Source organism: Triturus cristatus, chromosome 6 (assembly GCF_964204655.1).
Source record: "Triturus cristatus chromosome 6, aTriCri1.1, whole genome shotgun sequence".
Lineage (NCBI taxonomy): Eukaryota > Metazoa > Chordata > Amphibia > Caudata > Salamandridae > Triturus > Triturus cristatus.
The window spans coordinates 1,687,393,311-1,687,413,227 of record NC_140589.1 but is presented as its reverse complement, the minus strand read 5'-3'; the positions used below and the strand labels follow the sequence as shown (position 1 = coordinate 1,687,413,227).

The window sequence follows — 19,917 nt, the reverse complement described above, 5'->3', positions numbered from 1 at the left end:
GCTAGAGGGTTCAATGGAAAGACTTCAGCGCTTTAGGGCACAAAGAAAAAAAACCCAGTAAAGTTTGGGTTTGAAACCGACGCAGTATTTAAACAGGAGGGAGGCAGATGAATAGAGGCTCAACCCTAGAGATTTGACACCAAAGGTATCAGCTAAGCATCGCTCCCTAAATTCATACCGGATCAGCCATGACATGGGGTATGCCTAACACACCACTTTAGTACTCTGAAAATACGGATCCCTTTAAAATCTTTGTAACAATGTATGTTGTCCCTGAAGCTGTCAATGACATGAAAGCTCTGCTGTGGTTTGCCCGAAGATCAGAAGGGACCATGAAGAAGATGGAAATGGAGTAATAAACCAATGATAAAAAGAAAAACACAAGCTGTGCTGAGCAGAATGACCATAAGCCTTCCTCTACATGAATGGCATTACAATTTGCAATTTATCCACAACCAAAGAAGGGGAACCAGAAGTCACGGCCAACAAGCAATGGGATTCAGCGCATTTTTCTCATACTCATCAATAACTATGACCCATTCCATTTTCAGCTGCAATGCTGAAGTAGGAAGCGAGAGAGTACATTCCACCGCTAGGAGGTAGGAGGAAGTATATGTTGGCACCACATGCAAACGGCTGCAGTAGATTGGAAACAGTTTCATATACTCCACTCTCCTCCTTGTTGTGGACCTACACACTGTTTCATTGCTTCACATTACAACATTCAAATACAGGGGTGAGGTACACAGAAAAAGACCACAACGGAAAATGCGTTGAAGACTTCCTTTTAAAACCCTTCAGCATGATGGTACATGTTCCATCAGTAGCACTTGTGTACGGTGTGCGCCGAGGGCCGACTCGGGGCGTTCTAGATTTCCATAGGGTGAATGCGTCAGACAAAAGGAATCACAGGATAGCTCTGGAATGCCTTTATAAACTAACTTTGTGTGGAGTCTATATGGATTGTTTGATAACATAATAGCCATCTTGATATTGTGGAATGACACAAAATAGTGATTTAGTTCCAAAGGGCTTAATTCTATGCAGATAAACAGGCAATGGCCCTCAGACCTCCACGTTGTGGAGCCACGTTCCACAACAGGAAAACTCTGGGCGACCATGAATGTCAGGCATGTTCTGCGGGCACTAGAGCACACAGGAGTCTGTGGGCAATCACTGTGATAGGTGCTGTTTGTTGCTTAAGGAACCTCAAGGATCAATTACTACTAACAGCTCAATTACTACTAACAGCTCAATGAAGTGCCAAGTACCTCCTTCAGAACAGTCTTGAGAATCCCCCACACAACACGCACACACTTTAGCAGCTTGAGCGGAAAGCAAGTGCCACTTAGCAGTTCTGATTAATTCATACAAAACACTGAAATTTAGTTTTTTAGCTCTTTGGATTATGATTGGAGACTGCTGGTTTCCAATCAGACATTCATGAATACTACTGCAATGAGACCGCACGTAAGGGCTGCGGAGTGCAGGAACAAATGGAACAAGAACCCATCCAAGAAAGGAAAGGGAGGATGGATGGATGGATGAATAGATGAATGGATGGAAAAAAAGACAGCTGGATTGAAAGAAGGGAGGAATGATGGATGTATAGATAAATAAAAAGACAGGAAGAAGAATGAATGAAAAGGCGGAAGGAAGGAAAGAAATACAGAAAACGACATAATAATCAACAGAAGAAAGGAATGACAGAAGGAAAAAAGACTGAAAGAAGGATGAAGGAAAAGGGCAGTTCAGAATTTCTTCAGGAGAGCAATCCCCTAAACGACTGACAGCCTCGCCAGCCTCAAATGCTCGCTCACTGTGCTATTTGGGATATGATCCAAAGCGGGAGGTATTAAATTATTTGGGTACTTCCTTGACCACCTTTCTATGCTTTGAATTTCAGGCGGGGGGCGAGGGGGGAGTTAGAAGGTGAAGGTTCTCACTTCTATGATATTGATTTAGACACTCATTACAGGTAACATCATTAGTGCACATTAAATAAATGGTCTAGTCTTTTTATTACTTTGAAGAACCAATAGCACGTTTATTCTGGCATCCGATAAGTTGGTATTAATGTGATAGCTTCACAGTTAAAACACTTCTACCGAAAACTGGGGACAATTCACGTCTGCGCAGTCGCAAGAACTACACTCGGCGCTAGTTGGAATCAGGCAGTGGGACTATCTTGGTTTTTAAAGACTAATTACACATTAGACTCCTCGTGGTGGTGGGCTTATGAGGTTAAGAGTGTTGAGCAAGCCCTACGTGTCCTTGGTGGACTATGGCAGTGCCGGGAGCCTTGCAGTAGGACTCTGGCTCTCATCCGCTTGCAACCAGCAAGCAAGGCCGGTGGGTGCCCTCAGAGGTGGACACAAGGCCTTCCAGCATGGGCTCCATCTTGTTCAAGATGGATTGACTTGTTTGGTCATCTACAAAAAGAGTCCAAATCTGCAATGGTTTCCTTCCACTCCAATTTTAGAAGCAAGCCCTACGATGAGCATCAGTGGGTCTCAACAGAATGTTCCCGCACTGCTGTTTCTTTGTTAGTCTCCTACACAGTGAAGGCAAGGAGGAGACAGAGAGGAGATCGAAAGGTAGATGGAGAGAGGCAGAAATAGAGAGCGGGGAGAGAGAGAGAGTGTGTGTGTGTTTCTGCCGTTTCACAAAGGGAACTGATGCTGGTAGTCCAGGGGGCAAGTAAAAGTAAATATTTTTGTATGTTCTAAAATGCAGCATAATACCCGTAAATATTGACTCACTATTGGTAACACAAACGAGGTCATATTCACATCTAGTGTGGCAACCCGTTGTGTTGCAATGTATCCTGTAAATTGTTGTACAACAGTGACAAACATGAAACAACAAAACTATACATCTCAACACTAATGTGATTGTGCAAGAGCAACAAAGAACAAAGTGAAAACTGCCACTATTGAAAAAATAATTATTGTTGAAGATTATCATGTTCGTATTAATTTATATAACCATTTTCTAACGACCAACAATCATGTTGTTATTTATATCTCCTATTTTCGATGCAATGCTATAGAAAGCAAATGAGCATGATTTCCTAGCAAAATTGTGTAATGAAAAACATCAGTCTGAAACATATTGGTAATGTAACCAACAGTGGATCAAAATATGTCTTCATGAACCCCCTAATGACTGTGTTCCAAAATGCAGACATTCTGTTCCTAAGTCCCACTTTCTAACAGTTCTAGTAACTCATGTACAAATCAAGGAGTTTAAGCCCAGGAACAGTATCCAATAGCAAGAGAACATACAACAGAGAAAGGTGGCACAGTATTACATATACGCACAAAACCCTAAGTTGGTGACCTTACGTTTGTAAACTATATTCAATTATTCTACCATTAGGGGCGGGGAAGTAGAAGAGCATAAGGCTCTTCTTATCACAAAGTAACCAAAGGCTAATTTAATTAACAAGGACAAATAATTCTTCATCCTTACTATGGCCTAATGGGAACACTGATCCAAGTTCAGTTATTTAGCGTGACTCCGTGCATTCAACCTCCAGCTTTTGGTGTCTGGGGCATGTGGTCTTCTATGAGGACCAGTTGCAGATTATAATTAAGTAAAAAGTCAAGATGAACAAAATCAGGTAGCAGACCATCCACACTTGCAAGTTTATTAATGCTGAGTATTCAGTAGAGTTCGCTTCAGCCAGCATGTCATTCTCAAATGACAGCTTCTCTGGCTTTAATGACAAAACTGAAGGAGCACATCTACCAACACAATTGTACATCATTCGATGACAGAGTCCTTCTTTCTGTTTAGTAGCTCCTACAAACTTTTGGATGCAGCCATAATAGCCTTATCAGTAGCAACTAATCTATTCTGCATACCTTTACAGCATCACCATTATGTATGGACTCCTATCCGTAGTTAAAAATGCCACAATTTGACCAGAATATTTAACTTGCTCATACGCAACACTTCTACGTCTGTGTCCCACTGGCCAGGATATAGTCCCTCAATCCAGCAGAATTTGAGTTTTAATGTGATGGGTAAGTCGGCATTGCTGTGACAATTAAATGCCTGCGTGCGTACAGCTTACAAATGGAGAATGTTTCACTTTAGTAATATCAGCAAAATCATTGACACTTTCATGTGTTTTATTGTGTATGCATCCTGATGGCAAAGGATTGGCACTCATTACATAATAAGAGGCTTGAGAGCACCCGAAACCAGAATCAGGCATGATGCAGTATAAAGTTTAAGTTAAAAAAAGATGGGAATACAAAAACAGACCAAAAAGAAAACAGTATGTGGTACGTAACGTACGTATATGGTAGCAGTGTACACCAATTACTGTAGGTCAAGTGCAAAACGCAAGTTATATCCTCACCGCTGACAACCAATGTTAGAAATAGGAATCTCTAGTAGGCAGGTTGTTACCCTGTCCAAGTAGGGACATTTCTTCCTAGCCAGAATAAGGGGTAAACACTTCTAAAATAACCCCTGCTCACTCCCTTGGTAGCTTGGCATGAGCAGTCAGGCTTATGACAGAAGCAGTGTGTAAAGCATTTGGCCATAACCAGCAGTAATACAGTGAAAACACTACAAAAGGACACCACACCAGTTTTAGAAAAATATCCAATATTTTATCTGTTCAAAACAAGACCAAAAACTATAAAATGCAGTTTATTCCTCGACAGTGGTTCGGGGAGATGGACTCCCTGGAGACGTACTTTCTATGGCACATGTCCAAGCCGTGGCTGGCTCTCACGAGGTGTCAAGGGGCACCTTATGATGGCGAGTTGGGCATGGCTAATTTGTACCTCTACTACTTGGCATCTCAGATCCTGGTCATAAATGACTGATTTAATGGGGGGTGGTCGGACACCGCGTATATGGTGGAAGTAGTCTCACTGGGGTTCGAGGTTGTGCTGGGGATGCTGTATGGCGCCAGACTCCCTTCCAGATGTTACCCAAATGGTTTTTCTCATCCGGGGTGCTGCGAGTCAACATTCCATTTGGGACTCCAAATGAACTCAACAAACCCAGTTGTGCAGGGGGAAGTGGTTGCATGAAACAGTTGACTTTAAGGGATTTAACCTTTGGGATAGCATAGGCATTTCCCTGCTGGCGGATGTTTGGTCTGGCGCCCTGGTATGTACCTTTCAAGAACTTCAATTGACATATGCCCTATCACATACACAATTTTATAAATATCTTCAACTGCGGCACGCACTGAGGGTGCACATTTCCTCGGACACGACACTCCCTGAATTCAGTCCCCTAGAGGCTAAAATCCAGATGGGTGCATTGTCAAAAAGAGGGTATATTCCAGATATATCTCTCGCTGCTCCTTAAATATCCCTACACATTGACACATAGGAGGACTTAATGAGAGGAATGGGTAGGACAGCTGGAAGATTATGTCTGGCGTGATGCCATTACGGCTACCCACCTGATCAAGATTTCCTCTAGACTAAGGCTGGTGCAGACGTATTATCTTTAACATGCCTACATCATCCCCAGTCACCCCCACAAAGCACGCCTCCTTCCCGGTCTAACATGCTTCAGATGACCAATTGCAGATTATAATTAAGCAAAAACTCAAGATGAATAAAATCAGGTTGCAGACCATACACACTTGCAAGTTTATCATTGGTGAGTATTTGAACAGTAGAGTGCAGCCGGCATGTCATTCTCAAATGAATAGCTTCTCTCTCTCTAGTGGCCAAACTGGAAGAGTGCATCTACCTACATAACTGTACATCATATGGTGACAGGGAGCCCTTCTCTCTGTTAAATATATCATACAAACCTTTGGATGCAGCCATAATATCCTTATCAGTAGAAACGAATATATTCAGCAAGAAAACCATGAGTTGTTTTCTCTTTTTGGACCTCTGTTTTTTCAGACTTCTGCTGTGGCGTGGGATCCTTAAAAGCGTTTCACCAACTCTAATGTAACTCTAAATAGTTATCAGTTGCAACCTCCAGTGCCCACATTTTAAAATAAGATCAGTCCCTGGGTATGCGAGGCTAGGTTGTTCCAAGGAGGTTGCGCATGAAGCACACACACACACAAGTGCAGGAAGAACAAAACTGATGTGTGACGCAGCCTAGCCTCTGTGAAAAGGTAACACTTTGACAGATGAGGCCCAGTCAGCATTGGTCAGATTAAATGGACACTGACAGGGCACCACTTCCTGTTGGTTAAGTGTGCAATGTTTCCACTTTATGTACTTGCTGTTATAGGGAGTTTACACTGCAACATTAGATTGGAACATGATTCAAGAAACAGAGTCGATGCCTTGTCCATACATTTTTGGACCCGGACTCCAGATATATTTTGACAAAGTTGGATTCCTTAACATACTTTGTGAAACAGCCTTAATAAGACTTGTATTTTGAACAGCCCAGTTGAGTGAGATAGTTACTGTTCTGCAAAAGCTGGCACTTACAAGGCACCTGTTGTCAATATGCAGTTTCCAGGAGGATTAAACATGATCCACTGGAGGAATGGTTGAAATCGCCATATCATCATTCAGTACAGCATAGGATGTTCCCAGGAGTTGATCATGGAAAGACCCAAATTGCTGGCGCTGCTTCTCAATGGGTCTCACTAAACAATTTTGGAAGGAAAAAGTAGGCATGAGCAGGCAGAAATTAGTTCAGAAAGAGATGTGCCCACATTTTAGAAGGAGGTAACATTTTGAATCATACCGAGAATCGAGCATAGGAGTGGGACAGAGAGCGGACTGTTTCCTTTCCTGGTAGTAAAGGCTGGATGAATGTTGAGGTACTCACCACCAGGTTGGGTGCTCCACCAACCACAGGACACTACAACTCCATCCCCTGCATAGGGTGGGAGAGCTGAGAAGAAGCCTGTAGAGATCAGATGAAGGACTGGAGAAGCTGATTAAACCCTTTCTGGAGTAAGGGGGGCGCGCACACACTCCTGTAGAGTATTCTAAGCCTCGCAAACTCTCTCCAGGGCTGACACGAGCTCCCTGACTTTCTCTCCACACCACTAAACAGGGGACTTGCTGGGAACCCTAATGATAAGGGGAGTCCTGTGGACGATTCCGGCTGTAGTGCCTTGAAGAGTTGGCAGTGGGGCTCTTGTTGTCTTTCGGTCACTCTGTAAGAGGTTACAAGCCTGTGTGGTTGAGCAGTGTAGCCAAAGAGTGTTGTCTACTGTGGGGGACTATGCGAGTGCTGCTGAGGAAGATTCCAAGTCAGGAGATCATTGGGGCTTGGCAGAAGTGCCTTACAGTGAAATTGCTGCAAGGGGAAAGTGGCAGTAGTGCCAGAGGCTGTCAGGAGACTGAAGGAATCCCACATTAAATCATCAAGGCAAATATGAATGGCATGAAGAGACAGAACTCTTACAAGGTAGTAAAGTGTCATCATTAATCAGGAACTGTAATGATGTTCACAAACTGGCTACAACACATTTCATCGTAAGCTTGTTTTTTTTCCAGGGGGCGAAGAGAGACATGGAAGTATTGCCCACACCTATTGGGGATGCTCTTGATCCTACCAAGGCAGTGAAGAGTTCAACATGCCTTCACATGGCTGCAGACTCTTTTTTCTGAAAAAGGTCCATGAAAGAGGCATCCCTCCATGAAATGCCTGGTTGAAGAAAAGCCTACAGTAAATTGAATTCAAGTTTAGATCCAAATATCTGTTTGAAAATAGCCCTTGAGCCCAACCAACAAGATATCCTAATTGTATCTTTAAACTAGTCCCAAAACAGCTGAACTACTTTACACCAATCTAATCCCAGAAAGCAAAGGCCAAAAGCAATCGTCTGGTCTAAACATGGAAGAAATTCATCCAGCAGTTTTTGCTAGGCAGGGAAGTGTAAAATTACTAGTAAAAATGTTATAAAAGACAACTGACCAATCAACATGTGAAACAAAGAGACAACCGCTTAACATTATTATACATAAATGGAATTCTTATGATCAATAATAGTTAATTTATTAAATGTGAGAGTCTTGTAATAATACTGTCTCTGGAAATGTTGTATAATATGAATTGATGTAGAAATGTGTGAAAATTGCTATTTATCTATGCACTTAAGCGTGTAATACTAGAGAGTAACTGGAATTATGAAAACAACTATAGAAGACAGCACTGGGCCGACTTCTACAAGTACCACATACATTTCAAAACTGAGATTACAAATCACTCGTCTAGAGCTTCTGGTGGGTTTCTCTGCAGTGGAACTCCTACCTTCAAACAGGGACCACAGATCCTTCTCACGACGAACACTGCATCAGCAGTTGGGTACATCAACTAACTGAAGAATATAAAGTCAAGGCTACAACATAAATGACCAGAGATTTCTGGCACCATTATGTAGATCAGCAGATTTACGATTATACACAGAACCTTTCATAGTCTACAACATTTGATCGGGAATACATTACAGCAGCTGTCATCAACCCAGATGTGCTTTACCAAATTGCTGAAGCTAGTGATGATAGCCTAAAGGACGGGACGTATACAAGCGCTAATATATCAGGGAGTTATGTGTAAAGTATAATACTTCAGTCTCTTTCATAACATTTACACTTTCTTATACACTACTATAGACAATCAGTATTAAATAGTATTCATTGTTTTTATGCAGCAACTGCTTTGGAAGGTTGCATATAAGAGAAGATGAGATATGCAATAAGCAAAAGAGGGTGGTCAGTGTTAGCAAATTAAAAATACCAAAAAGGACAACTGATGGACAGAATGCTGCACAATGTCAAACATTCACCCAGTACATAGATCTGGTCCCAAATCCATCATTGTTTTTGCTCCCCATGCCATTCCAGTTTAGACCCAGCCATATGTAAATCTCTCTTGACCTTGTTCACCATGGTAACAGTCCAGCCGAATTGCCAGACCAGGTCCTTTCTGGACTGGAAACAAGCACCTTAGGACCAATTTCGGGGTATCACTCCTCATCAGCCAGGCTAGCGTGACTCCAATGGTATGGAGAGCACGGGCCCACTTCTGAGCATACCCGTCTCACTCGGGGTGACAAATGCAAAAAGAACAATTGATGGACAGAATGCTGCACAATGTCAAACATTCACCCCAGTACATAGATCTGGGCCTAAATCCATCCATCCAATAAAAAATACCAGCATAGTTTTAAGGGGACGTGTTTTCAGTTCCAAATCCTATGACTTCACATTAGCCCTCAGAAGGAATATGCTACTTACCAGTATGCATCTGTTCTTGGCATGTAGAGTTGCAGATCTACACACTTGTGCATAGATCGCCAACTGATGTTGGGCCCGGATGTTTGCAGTTGTTTTTCCTCTTGGTAAGTCTTTGGAAGTCACGAGGTCGGTGACTCCTCCTTTGGATCGTATTGCGCATGGGCTTCGGCTACATCCTCAGATTGTTTTTCGCCAGCGGGGAAAGATGGAGCGTAGTAATAACAGCGAAGATGCCTATGTGTGTTGTATCTAAATAAGATAGATTGGAACAGATAAAGGCAGCCGGGGAGGCGGGTGGGCGTGTGTAGATCTGCAGCTCTACATGCCAAGAACAGATGCATACTGGTAAGTAGCATATTCCGTTCGAAGCATACGAGCTGCAGATTACACACTTGTGCATAGATTATATAGCAGTACCCATCCTTAGTGGCGACTACCCGTATCTGTTGCAGTGGTTTGAAATAATGTTCTGAGCACAGCCTGGCCCACACTAGCCTGTTGCTTAGTTTGCACATCTACACAATAGTGTTTAGTGAAAGTGTGCGGTGTTGACCATGTCGCTGCTCTGCAGATATCATCTAATGGGATGTTCACTAAAAATGCCATTGAAGCCCCTATTTTACGTGTAGAGTGGGCTTTAGGGGGAACGGATAGCGTTTGTTTTGCTTTGTGGTAGCAAATCTGAATGCATTTGACAATCCACCTAGCTATCCCCGACTTGGAGATGGGGTTGCCCTTGTGTGGTGGTGAGAAAGAGAAAAACAGTTGTTTGGTCTTACGGAAAGGTTGTGTTCTCTCTATGTAGTAGAGTAAGGCTCGTTTGACATCTAATGTGTGAAGAGCTCTTTCTGCAACCGTCTGTGGTTGTGAGAAGAATACTGGTAGTTCTACAGATTGGTTTAGGTGAAAGGGAGAAATAACTTTAGGGAGGAATTTTGGGTTGGTACGGAGAACAACCTTGTTCTGGTGCATTTGGAGAAAAGGTCCTTGAATGGTAAGTGCTTGTATTTCACTGACCCTTCTGAGGGAAGTGATGGCTACAAGAAAAGCGGTTTTCCATGTTAGGAATTGAAGCTCACATTTGTGTAGAGGTTCGAAGGGAGGCCCCATTAGTCTGGTGAGAACGATATTTAAGTTCCACACAGGTGAGGGTGGCACTCTGGGGGGAATTATTCTTTTAAGGCCTTCCATGAAGGCTTTAATGGCAGGTACTCTAAAGAGTGATAGGTGCTGCCTGTTTTGTAGATAAGCTGCTATGGCTGCAAGGTGAAGTCTAATGGACGTATAGGCTAGATTGCATCTTTGTAGATGTAGTAAATAGCCTATGATGTGTTGAATGGACACATCTAGGGGATTGATGGTATTGTTGTGACAATAGACAACAAAACGTTTCCACTTAGCCGCGTAGCACGCTCTAGTGGTGGGTCGCCTAGCTTCTTTGATGACGTTCATACAGTCAGGGGGAAGATTTAGGTTACCGAATTCTAGGATTTCAGGAGCCAGATAGCAAGGTTGAGCTGGGCTGGGTCCGGGTGCCTGATCTCTCCATGGTTCTGGGTTAAGAGGTGTGGGGAGAGGTGTAATTTTTGGTGCGGTACTATGGATAGTTCCAGCGGTGTGGTGTACCACGGTTGTCTGGCCCAAGTTGGAGGTACTAGGATTAGTGTGAGGGAGTGTTGTTCTAGTTTGCGCACTACTAGTGGAATGAGTGGGAGAGGCGGAAAAGCGTATGCAAATCTGCCTGACCAGTTCATCCATATCGCATTGCCTTTGGACAATGGGTGTGGATATCTGGCGGCAAAGCTTGGGCATTTGGCGTTTTCGTGGGTGGCGAAGAGGTCTATCTGTGGATGCCCCCACATTTGAAAGTACAGGTAAAGAACTTGTGGGTGGAGTTCCCACTCGTGGAGTTGTTGTGTTTGTCTGCTGAGCAGATCTGCTATGGTGTTTTGGACTCCTGGGACATGTTGGGCTAGGAGAAAAATGTTCTGGGTTATGGCCCATCTCCATATGCCCTGTGCTAGCTGAGAGAGCTGTGGAGAGTGTGTGCCACCTTGTTTTTGTATATAGTACATGGCTGTCATGTTGTCTGTGCGGACTAGGACTGCCTTGCCTGAAATCTGTGTTTGAAGAGACTTTAGGGCTAAAAAGATGGCTAGCAACTCCAGATGGTTGATGTGGAGTAACTTTTGTTGAGGTGTCCACCTGCCCTGCATGGTGTGATGTAATAGGTGAGCTCCCCAGCCGGAGAGCGATGCGTCCAATGTCAGTACTATCTGAGGAACCGGGTCCAAGAACGGTCGCCCTTTGGAAAGGTTTTTGGTGGTCCACCACTGCAGAGAGCGATGGGTACGACCGTCTACCAACACCAGATCTGTTAATTGACCTTGGGCCTGGTTCCATTGGCGCGCTAAGCACTCTTGGAGAGGACGCATCTGGAGTCTTGCGTGAGGTACCATGAATATGCAAGAGGCCATCATCCCTATTAGTTGCATAAACACTCGAGCTGGAAGGGAGTGTTGTGTCATAAATTTTGCGCGTAGAGCCTGAATGCTTGTAATCCTGGCCGGACTGGGGTAGGCTAGCGCTCGAGGTGTCTATGGTGGCACTGAGGTATTGTTTTATGTAGGATGGTTGTAGATGGGACTTTGCGTGGTTTACTGTGAAGCCCAGTTTGTGAAGTAGCTGGATAGTGGCGTGCCTGTGTTGTACACACTGGTTGTATGAGCTGGCTTTTATCAGCCAGTCGTCTAGGTTTGGGAAGACATGGATGTGTTGTCTTCGCAGGTGTGCTGCCACTACTGCTAGGCACTTGGTGAATACTCGTGGTGCTGTAGTGACTCCAAATGGGAGTACTTTGAATTGGTAGTGTTGGTCATCCACTACAAATCTGAAGAACTTCCTGTGAGCGTTGTGCACAGGAATGTGAAAATAGGTGTCTTTTAGGTCTAAAGTGGTCAGGAAATCGTTGTGGGAAAGCAGTGGAAGTACCTGCTGAAGTGTTACCATGTGAAAATGGTCTAAGTGTATGTATCTGTTTAGGGGCCTGAGGTCTAGGATGGGCCGTGGAGTCTCGTCCCTTTTTGCTATGAGAAAATATAGGGAGTAGACCCCCATATTTTGTTGGTTGGTAGGAACGTGTTCTATCGCCCCTTTTTGTAGGAGGGAGATTACCTCCTGCTTTAGTAGTGTTAGATGTTCCTGTGACATTGGGCATTGTCTGGGTGGAATGTTTGGGGGGGTATATATTAGTTCTAGGCAGTAGCCTGACCGAATTATTTGTGTTAGGGGAGTGGAGGGAAGTCATTGGGTAGGTGCGGAGGCAAAGCGGGCGGTGTTTGTCTTGCGTCTGCCTTTATTATTGTTGCCTCTGTAGCCGCCTCTTTGTAACCCCTTGTAAAGGTGGATTGGGTAGGGGCCTTATATGAAGTGGAAGCGGTGTCAGAGGAGTAGCCTCTGGATGTGCTCCAAAAGGAAGAGCGGCAAAAGAAGCGCCTGGGAGGGTGTGATTGTAAGGCTCTCATAGACTTTGCTGTATCAGTGTCTTTTTTCATTTTTTCAAGGGCCTCATCTACTTTTGGACCGAACAGATGTTCCTGGTCAAAGGGGTGGTTCAGGATGGAAGCTTGTACTTCTGGTTTGAAACCTGAGATCCTTGGCCAGGCATGGCGACAGAGGAGGATGCTGGTATTAATGGCTCTGGAGGCGGTGTCAGCTGCATCTAGGGCACAACGGATGGAGGTATTGGTGATGGTTTTGCCCTCCTGAATTAACTTGTTTGCCCTATTTTTATATTTGTCAGGGAGGTGTTGCATTATGGCTTCTAGTTCGTCATAATGGGCCCTGTCGTATCTTGCTAGTAGCGCTTGTGTGTTAGCGATACGCCATATGTTGGCAGCTTGTGATGCAGTGCGCTTGCCGGATGCGTCCAAGAGTTTTGACTCTTTGTCAGGTGGTGGTGATTCGCCTGACGCTTGGGAGTTGGCCCTCTTTCGTGCTGTAGACACTACCAGGGAATCTAGTGGTGCTGGCCCTCTGATGTAGGAGGGATCTGTAGGGGCGGCGTTATATTTTTTGTCAATGCGCGGTTTAATGACCCTGGCTCTGACTGGGTCTTTAAAAACCTCCAGCGCGTGTTTAATAACTCCTTTGAGCATGGGCAGTATGGAGGTGGCCCTGTGCGTAGTGTCAAATGTATCGAGAAGGAAGTCCTCCTCCACGGGGTCGGTATGGAGATCTACCCCGTGATAGTGTGCAGCCCCCTGGAGTAAGTGGTTGAACCCTAATGAGTCTTCTGGTGGGGATGGTCTCAAAGGGTAGAGATCATCTTGTGGGACGTTAGGAATGTCAGGGATGTTATAGTCGTCCCATGGGTCTGGGGAGCCTGTAGGAGTGGGGTCCCCTGTAGGTAGATCATGGGGTACGTCCCCTATGACATCATAGACATTATCATCATCATCATCATCCAGAGAGGGTGTTGGAGAATGATGAGGTGGGGGTGGAGAAGGTGGAGGAGGGGACGGTGGAGGGGGTGGAGGAGGTGGTGAAGGCATTCTGAAAGTGGAGGTAGCAGAGTCCTTCCTCTTTGGAGGTGGAGCTGGGGCAGGTTTTTCCAGCTGTTTCTTTTTGATGCTGAGCATCAAGTGTCCGGTTTTGGGGTCCTTGATCAATGTCTTTTGTAATGCATCCGGTGTAAAGAGTTCTTCTGAGGGTGGTTTGTCCGTCGGCGCCGAAGGCATCGGGGCCGTTGGGTTTCTGGTTTTAGAGTCTGTGCTAGTCCGCTGTTTGGAACTATGCGGTTTGGAAAGAGCGGTTTGTTTACTCGGTGCCGAGATGGTTTTCGGCTTCGAGATATCGGTGTCGATGGCCTTGTGTTTTTTGGTCGGTTCCAGGGATGGTGTCGCTACCGAGGAGCTGGAGCTGGTTTTCGGCGCGGAGTGCTTCGGTATGGAGCTCGGTGCCGAGGAGGCCATTTTCTTTTTCGGCGTCGGTGCGGAGGAGTGTTTCTCGGCACTGACGGTGGGCTGGCTCGAGCCCGAGCCGCCGAAAGACTTAATCGGCTTCTTCCCGGTCCCGAAGGTGCGGTGTGGGAAGCAGTGTCTTTGGTCTTACCTAGGCCCAGAGGCGAAGGCGTGACCGAAGCCTTTTTCGGTGCCATCGAGGGTGTGGGGGAGGGGTAGTTCGGTACTCACGACCCTCTGTGCCGGATTGATGTCCTCCACATCTGAATCGTCGGCTTCGGAGGCGCTGACGAGGCCCTCGTCGGTGTGGTGTTCTTCTGGAGCGTCGACGCCTTCTCCAAAGATTTCATCGGGAATCGCCGTCGACGAGTGTGCCATGGTTCTTCGTGCCGTTCGGTCTCGAATGGTTTTCTTGGACCGGAAGGACTTGCAAGCCGGACAGTCTCGAGCCTCGTGTTCAGGGGAGAGGCAGAGGTTACATACTTCGTGAAGATCGGTGTGGGGGACTTTGGACCCACATCGAGGGCACTTCTTGAAGGGAGTCCTTTCCATTAGCCAGGACCGGAGCTTGGGTAGGCCCGAAGGCTGTAGTCGACGACTAGAATCGAAGGTCTTGATGGATGAGAGCCGCGCCGAGTGTGGAGATCGCGATCGAAACAATACCACGAATTAGGGTGAGGATTGCGCATCGATTGGAGAACTGGAAGCTGTTCGGAACCGGAGCGCGAAGATCACATCCGAGCCCGATGGCGGAAAAAAACAATCTGAGGATGGAGCCGAAGCCCATGCGCAATACGATCCAAAGGAGGAGTCAACGACCTTGTGACTTTCAAAGACTTTCCAAGAGGAAAAACAACTGCAAACATCCGGGCCCAACACCAGATGGCGATCTATGCACAAGTGTGTAATCTGCAGCTCATATTGATTGATTGATTGATGTGAAACTTATATAGCGCAGCTATCACCCTACGGGCATCCTGGCGCTTTAGACTGGAGAAAACATACCAAGGGGGACAGAGGGAGGGTCAGGGGAGCGGCACAGGTTTAAACTTTGGGGTACAGCCAGGTTTTAAGCTCCTTGCGAAATTCGAGCAGGGAATTGCACTGCCTCAAATTCAGAGGGAGTTTATTCCACATATGCCTTTAACATGTGGTTATCCTGTTTGCTGTGATACTGTGGCTAATCCACACAGCATCACAGGAGGAATCATGGCTGGTTAAAAGAGCAGGGACTTTAAAAGAAGAAATCCCAATGTTGGAGATAGTGGTTTAGCACCCTCAGAATGTTGGTGCCAAACTGTGTATATTTTGAAGCTTCAACGTTGGATACTGAAACAAGGATATGAAGCAGAGCGGAAGGATGGTACATATTCATCTGATTTGTATGCAAGGCTAAGATACGGAAACCCATAGTACAAGCATTAATCTGTGTCACTCAGGTGGAAACAGTTTAGCATATTTTAAAAGCTGGGTTTTTAGTTGCTTTCTCACGCTACATAGGTATCAGGTTAAAAGGCAAGTTTCAGAATGAAAGAGTAGGTTTCTAAAAAAAACCTGCACCACTGAAGACACAGCGGAGTTCGGCCACACACCCTTCCACTGGGTAGACAACATGTATCCTAAGGATTGCCAGTCCTCATATATAGCATCGCCTTAGTTATGCTTTCAGCCCCCGTGCACATATTGCAGCTAGTATACCTTGTCCAGCTTCAGTCATTTGTTCGCTCTGATTACTAAAACCAGCAGGCAGAACATCTTAAAAAAACAGGAAGTGTCTATGTCTGTTGGGCCCCTGTATGAATCAAGGTGGCTTTGTCAATGAAGGAAGAAGAATGAGAAGAAATTAAAAGACTGATCAACGTACGAAAAAAATGAATATGGTCTGAATGGAAACCAGTACTGTTCAAGTACAGCCGAAATTAGAAGAACATTCTAATGAACTGAATGAAGTTGAAAGGCTATGGATGGAGTGGGTGCATCAACATTCGGATCATGGTTAATTAGCTAATGCTAAGTTTTTATATTGTTGCTATAATGACCAATAAAAGGTGGTATAACAAAACCCATCTAAAGAAAGATGTGACTCGAGCCAAAACTATTATTTTACACATATTTAATTCTCAAGAGATAGAAATTTAGAGTATGAGTAGTGGTAACAAGTATTTTTCTAACTCAATATCAATGGAAAATTATGTGCTGGTTAAAACAAGGGCAGATAATTTCTTTCCTAATTGAACCAAAAGCACATCAAACTAATCACAATAGCACACTATTCAAATAGAAAAATTGTCTGGGTGGCCTTTGAAAATAAATGATCAAACAGAGTTCTTCAAGTACACATCAAAATATTGAAATACTAAAAACAAGCGGGTAGCAGTCTTACCTTGAACACCTTCCAAAAGTAGATCAACCCCTTTCCTATAAAAGTTCAAGGCAGCTTCATAGTCCTCTTCTTCTTCCTTCTTGAAGGCTAACTTTATTAGCTCTCCTGCTTTCTGCAAGTAATCTGGTTTGCTTAGCCTTTGCTTCAAGCTGCCCGAAAACAGACTTCGGCTCTCCCGCCCGACTTTAAGTTTGCTTTGCTGATGTTCAGGAGTGGAGGATCCTGTTGCGATCAGTTCCTTGGATGGACTGAATCCAGAAGCTTTATTGGGCGAAGTTTGATTGGATGCCATTCCATCATCTAACTCTGTCACCGAATCGACATCCACTGCCAAAGAGATCAAATCACTGTCACTGGAGAATCCTGTGAAGTGAAAACACAAGTTTTATCCTCAAACCAACTTAAATTAATAGAAATGGAAACAATTAAAAATCTTTACCTAGTGAGTTAGTCCTTTTTATTTTTAAGAAATTTAACACAATAGAGTTCTACAACATTGGCGATTGGGTCATTGTGTAAGAGAAAGGCCGACGCATTTCGGTGATTTCCCTTTATCTTGACCATAAAGTCCTTAGCTTCGAACAGTCCATTTAAAGTGACATAATGCATTATCTCTAAAACAACTAGAATGTTAAAAGCAGATTCAATAATGGCCATGCTCATCCTCCATGACAGTACTTTAAGTCATCTTACACAGCTGTGTAGAAATCATAAACATGACTCTCAATGGTTATCTGCTGAACATCAATTTTGAATTTTTTGTCAAATATATTATTTCTCAATTGTCTTTAAGATGTCTGCAACAATTTGACAATAAATTGATCATGACCGGGTAATAATCCTAAAAGAATGACAGAGAATGAAAATATATGTATATATAATTTTTGGGGAGGGAACCTCCAGCTTTTTAAAAATAAATAATTATAACTTTAACTTTTTACTAAATTTGCAGGGCAACACCCCAAAACCCCACTTTTTAAACTTACCCTGACCACCCTATACCCTATTAATCCCCTAACCCTAAAAATACCCTCACCACCCTATATCCTTACCCACCCCTTAAACACTAAAAATACCTTCACCACCATATAACTTTACTCACCTCTAACCCTTAAAAATAGCCTTACTATCCTATGCTGCTACGCACCCCTAAACCTTAAAAACACCCTTACCACTATATGCCCCAATACATTTCTAAATTCTAAAACTACCCTTACCCCTATACCCACCTCTAAACCCTAAAAACACAATTATCATACTATGCCCCCACCATCCTGTGTTCCTACCCACCCCTAAACCCTAAAAACACCCCTCTCTTACTATGCCCATACTCGCCCCTAAACCCCCAAAATATCCTAACCACCCTATAACCTTACTCACCCCTAAACCCTAAATACGCCCTTACCATCCTATGCCCTTACCACCCTATACCCTTACCCACTCCTAAACCCTAATATACATTCAATGAAAAAAACAAAGGTTAAATTAATGTTATACTTAGGTGATAATTTCAGTGAAAACCTAACGTTTAAAACAAAAAAATAAATACAGAAATTCACCAGTTACAGTTAGCTCACGTAACTTTAACTCATACCCTAAAGTAACTATAACTCGTGCCCTAAGGTAACTATAACTCGCTCCCCCATGCACAGTCATCTCATCAATTAAGTTATTTCAAATGCTGCAGTGATATTATCAATGATGGCGTAGAAGATGTCATGAGTAATGTAATAAGTGGGGTAATTAGCAGTGCACTGCATGGTAAAGGGTGCGTGGTAAAGGCTGTGCACTGTATATTCTGCATTATTTATTGAGGTTCTGAAACATCTGTGTACCTGGGTCCTGGGAAGATGTCTGGAACCCCATTTAAGTCATTTGAGTGAGTGACTGTGAGCCTTGCCTAGCTGTCTTGCCCTCTCAAGGTAACCCATGTCACATGGAGCCTTTGCTGGTTCACTTACCTCGGGTGTATACTGCTTTCCAACAAGAACAATCGAAAATCTGTTAGTCTTAAAATATACAAAATAATCTATGTGGCACTTCTCCTGGGAAAACCAGGGATTGAGGCTAATGAGAAGTCTAAGCTCCAGCTGGAGAAACCAAAGCATCGGCGTGTGAAGTACTCCAACAAGGGCCGTACTATGGAAAGTGCCTTGGGGGCGCAAAGGGCATGTGCGCCCGCTTTGCGCACCCAAGGCACACTTTTGTATTACAGGAAGGGCCACAGACGCTTGTGTGGCCCTTTCTGTAATATAGATAGCACTGGTGCACATATAGCGCCAGCGCTATCACCAGAGAGGGATCCCATATTTGCATGGGGGCACGCCCCATGCAAATGAGGGAATCTGTTAGCCTCTGTGCCCACACCATATTATAGATGCGGGCGCAGAGGCAAAGAAGCTGTCAGGACGCACTCTAACAGTGTGCCCCGTGATAGCAGCCCTCTGGAGGGGGGAAATGGGGTTCTATGGACCTCCTAGATATCCCCTAGCAGGCAGATGCGGTCACTCACTGCACCTGCCGCAAGGGGATCACTAATCCCCCTTAAAAGTGCAGGTGGGCTGCCGCCTGCACAGTGAAACATGGAGTGATTGCTTCAAAGTCACTCCGTATTTCACTTGAATGTGCTGCCCCCATGGCAGCACGAATTCACGGCTGCCCTGAGGGCAGCGCATTCAATACACTATGCACACTCTCTTTGTTTGCGCAGGGCTCACCTTTTGAGCGCGTCGCAAACAAAGAAAGCACACCGTATTCTGTAAGACAGCCCCTGAGGCCTATTACACAAAGTGCCCAAAAGGCAAAAGGGAGTTGCTCCTGCTTTGAGTGCCCCCTGGGCACTTTGATATTACAGAAGGGGTCACAGATGCTTGTGCGGCCCCGTCTGTAATACTGAAAGCGCTGGCGCACATACAGTGCCACCGCTTTCTCAAGAGGGCATTCCTTCATTTGGATCAGGGCGTGGCCCCAAGTAAATGAGGGAATCCTTTTGTCTCTCCGTCACACCAATTATAGACGTGGGCGCACTGGCTAAGAAGCTGTAAGGGGGTGCACTGACAGTTCGCCACCCAAAAGGTGGCGCACTGTCAGTGTGTCCCCTGACAGCAGCCCGGGGGAAAGAGTGTCCTATGGATGGCCCACACATCCCCTTGCAGCTGGGTGCAGTCAGTCACTGCACTCGCCTGCAAGGGGATCTCTAATCCCTTTTAAACGTGCAGGCAGGCAGACACCTGCACGGTGAAACATGGAGCGGCTGTTTCAAAGCTGCTCTATTTTTCACCTGAATGCAATGCCACAAAGGCAGCACGAGTTTGCGTCTGCCCTAGGGACAGCACATTCTATGTAATAGGGTGCACTTTCCCTGTTT

At 44.8% G+C, this 19,917-nt stretch overlaps 1 protein-coding gene across 3 annotated transcripts in view; it reads right to left on the bottom strand.

Annotated features, from left to right (window-relative positions):
• RPS6KC1 (ribosomal protein S6 kinase C1) overlaps nt 1–19,917 on the bottom strand; it is a 479,254-nt gene that overhangs the window by 334,059 nt on the left and 125,278 nt on the right. For 2 of the 3 annotated variants that reach the window (XM_085612893.1, XM_085612896.1), the window contains one exon: nt 16,551–16,913. In XM_085612893.1, the coding sequence (XP_085469019.1) occupies nt 16,551–16,913 (363 nt within the window). The remainder of the gene's footprint in view (nt 1–16,550; nt 16,914–19,917) is intronic. The other variant, XM_085612895.1, reaches the window with a different exon arrangement.